Source organism: Salmo salar, chromosome 01 (genome assembly GCF_965601325.2).
Source record: "Salmo salar chromosome 01, fSalSal1, whole genome shotgun sequence".
NCBI lineage: Eukaryota > Metazoa > Chordata > Actinopteri > Salmoniformes > Salmonidae > Salmo > Salmo salar.
In genome coordinates, this window is record NC_138291.1 from 86,381,458 (window position 1) to 86,392,717 (window position 11,260).

At 40.5% G+C, this 11,260-nt stretch overlaps 1 protein-coding gene across 1 annotated transcript; it reads left to right on the top strand.

The window, feature by feature from the left end:
- Positions 1-368: 368 nt before the first annotated feature.
- On the top strand, positions 369-10,866 carry LOC106611746 (sphingomyelin synthase-related protein 1). The gene is made up of 6 exons (XM_014212290.3): positions 369-545; positions 3,274-3,861; positions 5,510-5,605; positions 5,958-6,075; positions 6,273-6,423; positions 7,518-10,866. Exons 2-6 carry the CDS (start codon positions 3,293-3,295, stop codon positions 7,823-7,825), a joined length of 1,242 nt encoding a protein of 413 aa, XP_014067765.1. The 5' UTR covers positions 369-545; positions 3,274-3,292; the 3' UTR covers positions 7,826-10,866.
- The last annotated feature ends 394 nt before the right edge of the window (positions 10,867-11,260 follow it).

Here is an 11,260-nt window from a genome sequence, read left to right on the forward strand (position 1 = left end):
TAGCCTAGTTGAGGCTTTAGATAGGCCTGTGTATAGTGACAGGAACAGGTGTCATTCCTTCCCCTCAGTCTAAAATTAAAATGACCTGATTTATGTCTGTTTGTGTAGTTAAACTGAGACCTATGTCTTAAATCTTACGTATGTCTTGCAACTTTACATAGAGCTAATGTCGGCTACAGTGAGTGACTCACCAAATTTGTATATATTCTACATTATGTTATATGTTATTTTTATGGGTCATAAACAATGCATTGGACTACTTGCTGTGCTTTGCATACCGATACTGTAATTTCACCAGTAGAGGTCATAGTACAAGAAAACTGACTTGCCCGCCTGTGCGCAGCTCTTCTAGTATTTACGGTCGTCGCTCCTTTTTGGTCATGTCAACAGTAAAGCAGATACTATAATCAGCAGCCGGGCGAAATGATTTGCCTCAATCCTCTTATTGCACTAAACGTAACTATAGCTTCGTCAGATTCAAGTGAGATGCCATATAGCTAGTCATATTACTCGCCGCGGCAGCTAAAAGTTGAATCTGAATTCTGGTGAGTATTTACTGCTAGATTACTAGCTAACGTATCAGCCTAACGTTAGCATGCTAGCCAACTGGTACGCTATGCCTGAATGTACGCTTTGTTGCTAGCTAATGTATTCTGAGCATGGAAATGTGTTTTGCATATTTTTAGGTAGCTACACAGCAAGCTTACTGCTATATCAGTCAGTCGTGTAGTTAGTTAACTATCTAGCTAGCTAATGTCAGTTAACTAAAGTCCTCAACTGTATCAGCTAACTACTGTAGCCACCGTCATCCCTGCCTGGCCTGCTAAAGACTAGGCTGTTGCCAGAGATGTCACCATCATTCTCTGTGTATTGTGTATTTGATATTAGTTAAAAGCCCACAAGTTATCTGTATTGCGTTTAATGGGTGCAATACTTAAGTGTGGAAATGCCATCACATGGGGACAGTTTGTATTGCCAGGGACACTGTACACAGTAGTGATGTGCAGGCAGAGAATAAAAATACATGGTTCAAGAATTAATTGATTATTATGATGGACACAGTTTTGTAGAACTTAAACATACACATCCTCTGCTCAACAAACTCGAACTCGAATCGGTTGGGGTGCTGCTGCAGCCCACGAACGATATTGTGTTCATATCACCCTCACTGCAGAGAAGTAATGCGTTCTGTCAAGTCGTTCACGATTTAGTCTGGTTGCGGCCACAAATGTCCTAAGACATTATCTTATTTGTATGCCTAACAATCAACACATGTACATTGTTTAAAACACGGTTTTACAAGTCTGTCACAAATAACTGCTCCAATAATCCCCTTATTGTGAACGAGAGAATTGTAGAATCATTACTATTTCTACTTTTCAGTTCATCAGACCCAAATGAACGAACTGAGTAGAAAGATTAGTTATTTTAAATGAAGGAGTCGAAAAGATCTGAGTTAGTAAAAATAATCGTACTTCGTGTCACTAGAACACTGTCCTCTGCCAAGTTAGCCCAACTCCATGATTTATGATGGAGTTGAGCAGTTGGAAATCCCGCTCATGGAGTGGTGCTTGAGCCCCGCTCAGGCGCTCCAGCCTCTTTCCAACTGCTCCGCTAAAAACCTCTAAATGCTCACAAAAAACAACAACTATAGGTAGGCCTAAAGGTTTTTAGGCAAAATAACCCAATCAAAATGGAAAGCTCCTTGAACATGGGAATATGCCAGGCCTATTGGGCCAAAATCATTTATGCCTGTATTGCTCCCCCCCCCCCCCCCTTAAAATATTTAGATGCACTATTGTAAAGTGGTTGTTCCACTGGATATCATAAGGTGAATGCACCAATTTGTAAGTCGCTCTGGATAAGAGCGTCTGCTAAATGACTTAAATGTAAATGTATAGATAACAGAACAAAAATGAACGAAAAGTTTCAAAGATCTGTTTTTTTGTTTATAAATACTTTGCTACAATGATACACTTAGTTATCTACCCACCTTGTTCCTTTCTTTTAGCATTTGCACGTAGTAAGTGTACCATCATGCTTTCTGTAATATAGAACTCATTCTGATTGGCTGGGCCTGGCTCCCCAGTGGGTGGGCCTTTGCCCAGTCATGTGAAATCCATAGATTAGGGCCAAATGAATTTATTTCAATTGACTGATTTCCTTATATGAACTGTAACTCAGCAAAATCTTTGAAATTGTTGCATGTTGCTTTGATTTTCTTTGTTCAGCATTGTTGGCCTGTCTTTTTATTAAGTTTTTAAAAAATGTGTCCTTATGACACACAGTCCCACCTGAAAGAATGTAATGGATGGTTGCTCTGTTCTCTAAACAGAAGCAAGCAGTCTAGTTCAAGTTGCTCTTTACCCTATATGTAACAACTCTGGTATTCCACAATGGAATAATGGAGGGTGTGCCTCTCAAGATTAAGCAACTGTTTCTGTTCCTTTGTCTGTCATCAATATCAGCTTGACACACAGTTTCTGTACTTGAGGGATATAGGTAGATAAGTACATAAGTTGAAGTCTGTGTACTGTATGTACTGTAGGCTAGGCTAAGTCCTTTCTTAGGAGCACATATGTTTCAGTGGAAAATAGTTTTTAGTGACCACAATTTAACAACCAGATGGGAAGAGAAGGTGACGTTTGTCTTGAAGCAGTGGATAGTATGTGCCTCTTTTGTCAGTGATATTTCTGCTACTCACTGTTTATTATCTTAGGATAGTCACTTTACAAATTACCTCGACTAACTTGTACCCCCGCACATTGACTCTGTACCGGTACCCCCTGTATATAGCCTCGTTATTGTTATTTTATTGTGTTCGTTAACATTTTTTACTATAATTTATTTAGTAAATATTTTCTAAATATTTTTTAAACTCTATTATTTAAACTGTATTGTTGGTTAAGGGCTTGTAAGTAAGCACTTCGGTAAGGTCCGCACCTGTTGTATTCAGCGCATGTGACAAAATTTGAATTGACTCATGTTGAAGTCTTGCTTGGCTTTATAGCGAACCAACAGTATTTCTGAAATGCTGATTCAGTGGAAATGGTGGATGACTAGTTCTCTATGTAATGACACAGTGTTGCAGTGTTTTCTCTTTCGTAAAAGTACTGGGTACTGACTGCTACAATAGTTTTGGGGACTTCCTTTTTTATTCCTCATATCTTTTCACGTGATATGCATTTATCCCGTGACAGGGCACATGTGATAAGGGCACATGTGAGATTTGGTTCTTGGAGTCAAGATTAATCTTTTGTTTGTTTTTTACAGTTTTCAGAGTGAACTGGAGATGTCTAGCAGCACCCAGTTGAACATCCGACAGTGGACCACCAAGCATGTAGCCAAGTGGCTGAAGGACGAGGGCTTCTGCCACTATGTAGACCTGCTGTGCAACAAGCACCGTCTGGATGGCATGTCCTTACTCACCCTCAGCGAGTATGACCTACGCTCTCCCCCGCTTGAGCTCAAGGTGCTGGGGGACATCAAGAGGCTGATGGTGTCCCTCCGCAAGCTGCAGAAACAAAACCTGGACATCCTGGAGGAGCTGGGGGTCCCGTTCGACGGACACTCCCCTCAGGGTGGCGGTGGGGACTGGCACTGCAATGGAGACTCCAGTAGAGAGTGTGATAACTCCAACACAGACACTGCACCGGTTGGAGAGCAGTATCTTCAGTATACAAATGGGAAGTACAAGCATGGAGGGAGCAGGAGGCTGGACCCTGAGTACTGGAAGACAGCGCTTAGTGCCATCTATGTTGTGTTCGTGTTTGGATTTACCTCCTTCGTCATGGTGATCGTGCACGAGAGGGTGCCGGACATGCGCACCTACCCGCCCTTGCCAGACATTTTCTTAGACAGGTGGGTTGCTGTTGATCCCCACATCCTAAGTAATGTACATGTAGACCTACTTGAGCTTGTTCAGCAAACACCTCTGTTTCGAATGTCAACATAACTGATGCTGTGGTGATAACATTTTACTAGGAACCAAACAAGCAAACTGAACTTACGCTACTTGAATTTGTCCAATATGAACTCTTGTTTGTTTTTGCAATGGTGTCCAGTGTTTCACCTATACAGGCATAGGGTGCCATTTGGGACACAACCATAGCCTGTTATGAATCTAAATTGCATGCCCTGCCATTAACGGTTTTCTTGAATTCTCCTACTTTGAGTAGATTGCTTGCTTGACCTTTTGTTCATGATGACTCCCATTGCTCTTGACAATTTGTCATTTAGCAGACACTCTTATCCAGTGGAACTGATAGTGCATACATTTTCATACTTTATTTGTACTGGTCCCTCGTGGGAATCGAACCCACAACCCTGGCTTTGCAAGCACCATGCTCTACCAACTGAGCCACACAGGACTTGAATATCCAGCTTGTTCTAACTGAGAGTGTAGTTGGATTTACTCATGGTGTGATAACGTTTCAGATTACTGTTGGCAAGATGAGTGGGCTTGTTTTTTGGTAGGTTTCCACACTACATTCCTTCCAGCTATAGCATTTCTTAATATTATTCAGTTCCTTTGGCTTTGATGCCTCATGATTGAGTATTGCTCTGTTCAAGTAGACTGATTTTGCTGTGTTCTGATAGGAGTGTCAGAGGGCTTGGAATATAGGTAGCACACAGGAGGACATTTATCTCTGTTAAGATCATTTCTTTTTGAATTTTGAGCCAAATGTAAAATGTTCCTGTTTTGATTAATTTAATAGAGTGAGTTCAGTCTGCTCTATACCAAATTAGCATACCCCCTGAGTCACTTCCCTGTTTCACACCTGGTAGTTTGGGATTACCAGCTCTCTGTAACCTAGAGGGCAACCAGTGGGTCCGTCTTCTCTATACCATGTGGGCTCCCGAGTGGCGCAGCGGTCTAAGGCACTGCATCTCAGTGCTAGAGGCGTCACCACATACCCTGGTTTGATTCCAGGCTGTATCACAACTGGCCGTGATTGGGAGTTCCATAGAGCAGCACACAATTGGCCCAGCGTTGTCCGGGTTAGGGTTTGGCCAGGGTAGGCTGTCATTGTAAATAAGAATGTATTCTTAACTGACTTGCCTAGTTAATAAAGGTTAAATAAAATCAACAATTAAATGAGAAAGCAGCAACTAGGCTAAATGTTGCCCTAGGCTCCCTGCGTTTATCATCTGACTGGCAGAGTTGCAGGTTGTCATACCTGACATAGAGGCTTATCTTGGTGCAATCGAGAGGCGCCTTGCCATTTGCCTTAACCTCATGCAGGTTTGTCAGGTGTGTTTCTCCAGTTGCACTGGATTAGGCTTGCTGTTTGCATCTACTAGGCTATTTTGTTTTTCCAATGAAGTCATATTGAATGTTGATAGCGTAATATTCTTCTTCTTATTATTATTATTATTGGCTATTATCTGTTAATGGTTGTGATACTTCATAAACATTAGCCAAGCCTGGGAAAATAATCAAAATGCTCAATACCAGGCAGCTTGCATCTAAGTAGATTAGCCAATAACCATTTATTTCTCTTAACAGTGTACCTAGAATACCATGGGCCTTTGCCATGGCAGAGGCATGTGGAGTGATCCTGTGTAATATCTGGCTGCTAGTTCTGCTGCTGCACAAGCACAGGTAGAGTACTGGTCCATAGGGAAATATGTTCGTCACACCTATAGCCTAGACATTATTTAAACTAGTATCTAGAATTTCACCATGAAATGAATAGAATTGTAGAATGTTTTACCTCGTCCAGGGTTTAAAAAAAAACAAAACATTTGTACTTCTCCTTAGGGACACCCACCTGTTCCATTTATTTGAACTATTCCAGAGCTAGCACACCACAACTAATTATTATGCCTTTTGACTACTTGAATCAGTGAGTTTAGTTCAGGGCTACAACAAAGTTGTGAAACTTGCGGGGGTCCCAGAGGAGAGGTTTGAAAACCACTGGTCTAGTTCATGTGTAACGTCTGCTCTGCTGAAGGTCAGTTCTGCTGCGGCGCCTGTGCAGCCTCATGGGGACAGTGTTCATGCTGCGTTGCATCACCATGTTCGTCACCTCCCTGTCAGTGCCAGGACAGCACCTGCAGTGCTCAGGAAAGGTACTACAGCTCCATGCACATGTGCACACACACATCAGCATTTCCTCCAGGCTGAGGATGATGTCATCATAACACACACACATGTGTAGCTTTTTATAGATACAATCTGGCCGCACTGTACAAACACTATGGGTAGCAATTTTCTTTCTTCTCACGACAGGGTAAAATCTCAATAGTGACACTTCTCTTTCCCCCAGATATATGGTGACATGTGGGCAAAACTGCATCGAGCTCTGGCCATCTGGAGTGGATTTGGAATGTCTCTCACAGGTGTCCACACATGTGGTGACTACATGTTCAGCGGTCACACAGTGGTCATCACCATGCTCAACTTCTTTGTGACAGAATGTAAGTGTTCCATATCATTTTCCTGTTACTTTCACTGTCACCTGTTGCAGACAATAATTGTAATTGACTGTAAGTGGGAAGAACTTATGTACATCATGTGTTGTCCCTTTGCTACCATCATGTGTCCATTAGCTGTAACTGCATGAAGGGCTTCAAGACCAGACCACTTACAGTATAGTAATATATGCCAATTTACCTGACGCTTTTGTCCAAAGCGACTTAGTCATGCATGCATACATTTTCCGAATGGGTGACCCCAGTGGGAATCAGATCCACGATCCTGTTGTTGCAAGCTCCATGCTCTACCAACTGAGCCACTGACAGATTTGAAACTGTTTAATTGCAGCATGTGTGCTAACGAAGACCAGAAGGAGAGCATACATATCACCTATTTTAAAGTCCCTGAAGTTGTTGCCTGCTAGTTTTGGAGTTAATTTAAAAACGTTTTTAAAGCTTTTCAAAGCGCTACGTGGCCTTGCACCCGAATACGTGTATGATATGCTTTTAAGATATGTATCCAGTCAGTCTGGCCTTTTAGTTCTTCCAAAGGTCAGGCTGCCTTTAGCCATTATGGTCCTGGCCTTTAGAACAGCCTACCGGAGTGGAGGGGCCTCAGAAACAGTCACTTTTTTTACTGTATAATCTTTTTAGCCGTGCTTTTACTTGGTGTGCTTTTAGCCATACTATTTGATCACATTCTATACATCTTATTTATTTTAATTCATTAGTCTCATGTCCACTGTTAATTTATTATTGTTTTACTATTCTATTAGAATTTCTCTCATTTTAGAAAATGTATTAGGTTTTTAATGTTCTTACCTTTTTATTGTATTATTTGTTAAGCACTTTGAAATGCATCCTCTGTAAGAAATGTTCTCTATAAATTAAGTGTGATTGATTTGAAAATCGCATACAGATAATGGGTCTACACTGAGACCAGAATCAATAAAGATGTCATTCAATGCACTTTTGAGGCAATAGGGCTCTAGTCCAAAGTAGTGCACTATGTAAGGGAATAGGGTGTCATTTGGGACACAAACTGAAATTCAACTTTCTAACTTATCAATTTGCTGCTTTTATGTGTACATCAACAGACACACCGAGGGGTTGGAACTTCATCCACACCTTATCTTGGGTCCTAAACTTGTTTGGGATCTTCTTTATCCTGGCGGCCCATGAACACTACTCCATCGACGTCTTCATAGCTTTCTACATCACAACCAGGCTTTTCCTGTACTACCACACGCTGGCTAACACCAGGGCTTACCAGCAGAGTCGCAGGGCCCGCATCTGGTTCCCCATGTTCTCCTTCTTCGAATGCAACGTCAACGGCCCTGTGCCCAACGAGTACGGCTGGCCCTTCTCTAAACCCGCCATGATCAGGAGGATGATTGGGTACTAGGTGGTAGAGGACACCTGTCTGCGATGCAGCCACAAGGACATTGATCTCATCTAATAGACACTACTGGTGACTTTGAGCCCTGTCGTGCTATTTTTGCTACTGCCCTCTGAAAGAAGTTGCTAACTGTGGTTATGTGATATCAACTTTATATTCCAATATCTACAAGAGATTGCTAACTGAGATGGCTTGTGGGATCCTATTTTTGCCATGGTGTGACCGGGTACAGACTGAGAGATGTGACTCCTCATATTCTGTCCCATGTCAGCCTGTTAAAAGGGATTAAAGTAAGGCTTGTGTCTAAATTGACAACCTATTACCCATGTAATGCACTACTTTTGACCAGGGCCCATAAGGCTCTGATCAAAAGTGGTGCACTACATAGGGAATAGGGTGCCATTTGGGACTCATCCTTTCATCAATTTTCTCTCTTCGTTTGAAAAGGGATGAGTTTTAAATGTACATTTCTCACAACTTTTGCCACAAGATCAATAATCTGGTTACAGATACGTATGTGCTTTAGTCAGTGCCTCTTCTGTTGTTAAGGTATACAATCTGTTTATGGCATGACGACAAACTTGACAGAGGAGTTATTCAATTCCTCTTCTGTTGTTATGGTATACAATCTGTTTATGGCATGACGACAAACTTGACAGAGGAGTTATTCAATTCCTCTTCTGTTGTTATGGTATACAATCTGATTATGGCATGACGACAAACTTGACAGAGGAGTTATTCAATTCCTCTTCTGTTGTTATGGTATACAATCTGTTTATGGCATGACGACAAACTTGACAGAGGAGTTATTCAATTCCTCTTCTGTTGTTATGGTATACAATCTGATTATGGCATGACGACAAACTTGACAGAGGAGTTATTCAATTCCTCTTCTGTTGTTATGGTATACAATCTGATTATGGCATGACGACAAACTTGACAGAGGAGTTGACTAAAGCACAAACTGATCTGCTACTACCAGGCTACCATTTCGATGCTTAAGGGCTCAGACACACTAATAGGGTTTGCTGGTCGGGAGTAGTTAGCACCACAACATAATTTGCAAACCAAGTGCACACTCATTTTACATGTAGAATCGCTTGAAAAATGTGAATGATCGGCAGACTAACGCTAGATGCACATTCGTTGCAATGTGTGTGAGCCTTAAAAGCTCTTAACTTGCAACCTGATAGAAAATTGGGGGTAACGGCGAGCTATAGGTTTGGGGAAACATAAAAGCAGAATTCTCAGGCAGCCTATTGTAACCAAACACATTATTTTAAGTCAGTAAAGTTTGTTGAAATCTAAAATTCAACAGCGTTATAGTGAAATAGGCTCTTGTGTGTTCACTAGATATCCTGAGAAGTTAGGGCACTTTTCATAATATTATTGACATGTTTCTTTCAATGTTTTATCTGGACTCTAGTTCTAATACAAGTATGGACCACCTTAAAGGCAATATCAAAACGTCACAGATGATACTGTTGCTGAATTTATGTATAGCAATATCATAGTTCAAGATGTTGTGACTGGTCTTGTTACTTGTTTGCCATTGTTTCTTTAGGTAGTGTGTAAAGCTTCTGCATTCCTTAAGACACGACTGTGGTTTTGACAGTATTACTAGAATGCTGAATGAGTCATTCATGGCTCATTTTGAAATGAACTGTTTTGGTTTCCTTTATAATATTTGTATTGTTCAGTTATTATCCTGCCTTGTCCTAACTAGACCTTACCGTAACCAGGGTCGTTACTTAGGAGATCGCAAAAAGCAGCCAAAACTATGGAATGGAAAATGGTGAACAATTGTTTTAAATACCATTCCATTTGCCAATAGCTTTAGTTGTTATAGTAACATTGTCTGTGTACGAAATGCATATCTCAAATGTTGAGTTTTGTACTAGCTTGTAAAATAGTAATTTAGTAATTGACCAAGATTCACGATAAGAATAACATACAAGGATAACAATCCCTACAAAGTAATTGAAAAAAATTGTATTTTTACTTCTTCCACAGATCCCTTGTACTTAATTTTGACTGCATCTTAATTTATTTCATTTGGTATATGTAAATACAATAATTTTTTTTTATAGGTATTTGATGTACTAAAAGGTTATTGCAACATGCACTTAAGCAGGAATATGTTTACAGTTGTGCGGAACTATATTTGTTTGAAACACAATGTGCTTTTATGTATAGGATTTATTTCAGAATCACCCTTTCACCCAAATCATGGAAAACAAATGCAAACCATCACAAAGTCCCCCACAGTTACTCAAATCAGGTCTGAAACTGCCATTGATGGTATTGGTTACAACCCACTTAGTACATATTTGTAAAACAATGAAGTATTACTTCCCACTGGGCACAAACGTGAGTTCAACATCTAGTTATGATTTACATTTGATTGCGTTGTCGACTAACATGAAATAAAACAATTATACAGTTCCTGAAATTCCTTCACGTTTGATAACTTTTTGCAAATCAGTTTTCCACGGTGATTCAATGTCATCACATTGAATGTTTTTATTGAAATGGCGTAGAAGCAATGTTGTTTCAATCAGTTTGAGTCCAGTGGGTTTGTCCTATATCCATCCCATCATGTTTTATTTGGAATTTCAGCTGTGGAATAGTTCCTAGTACTACCAGGCCTAGATTGTAACCCGTTACTGGTTGAGTCTTTACCTTTTCCCCCCACCTTTCTTATAATTCCAACTAGTTCCTAATGCATAAATCTTTTGGTTTGAGTAATGCCAGCTCATGTGCATGCTAGCTAGGTAGCTAGCTGCAAATTCATAGTTTTCTGCTAAGATGTTAGATACATACTTATGAATGATGGCTTTTCTCTCTTGAATTTGTTCTTAGTTGTCACTTTTAACCCCCTCTAATAAAATGTTACTAATCCTTATCACTGGTGTGGTTATAACGGTATGTTACTGATCTTCATGATACAGTAATTGACTACCAATGTAATGAAAATGTAGCAATAACAGCCATTGTGGTTGTATTGGGTTAATCAATCTTTACCATTATTAAACAGTAGAAATCAAGGGTCTGTCGTCTTGGATGTGATTCTTCAATCGAGAAGGGTTTGGAGTGAGAGTAGGGTGAAGTTGCCCCTAGATACTGATCTTGGATCAGTTTAGCATTTCCCCCACTAATGGTTAAGGTTAGTATTGGGGAGGTGAAGCTGATCCAAGAACTGTACTTCGTGAAAAGTCACCCCGGAGCCCTGTGTGTAAGGATGTGTGCAAGGCAGTAATTCAGTTAGCTACACAATTTAACATACTTACATGACTGAGTTTACATGTCAGGTCTCTGCTAGGGGAAAAAAGCATGTGTGTTCATCCTGATCTCATTAGCTTAGTTAATGTCACTTCAGGTCAAGTTCTCTGACGGTCAAAGTGCTGATTCAGTGTAACACTGTGTATTGTTTAGTTAGCT

Bases quoted from the DNA above. Each gene is read 5' to 3' on its own strand.
- LOC106611746 (XM_014212290.3), top strand. From the start codon at position 3,293: ATGTCTAGCAGCACCCAGTTGAACATCCGACAGTGGACCACCAAGCAT. The intron at 5,606-5,957 runs GTAGAGTACTGG...GCTCTGCTGAAG, and splicing joins CTGCTGCTGCACAAGCACAG to GTCAGTTCTGCTGCGGCGCC. The intron at 6,424-7,517 runs GTAAGTGTTCCA...GTACATCAACAG, and splicing joins CAACTTCTTTGTGACAGAAT to ACACACCGAGGGGTTGGAAC.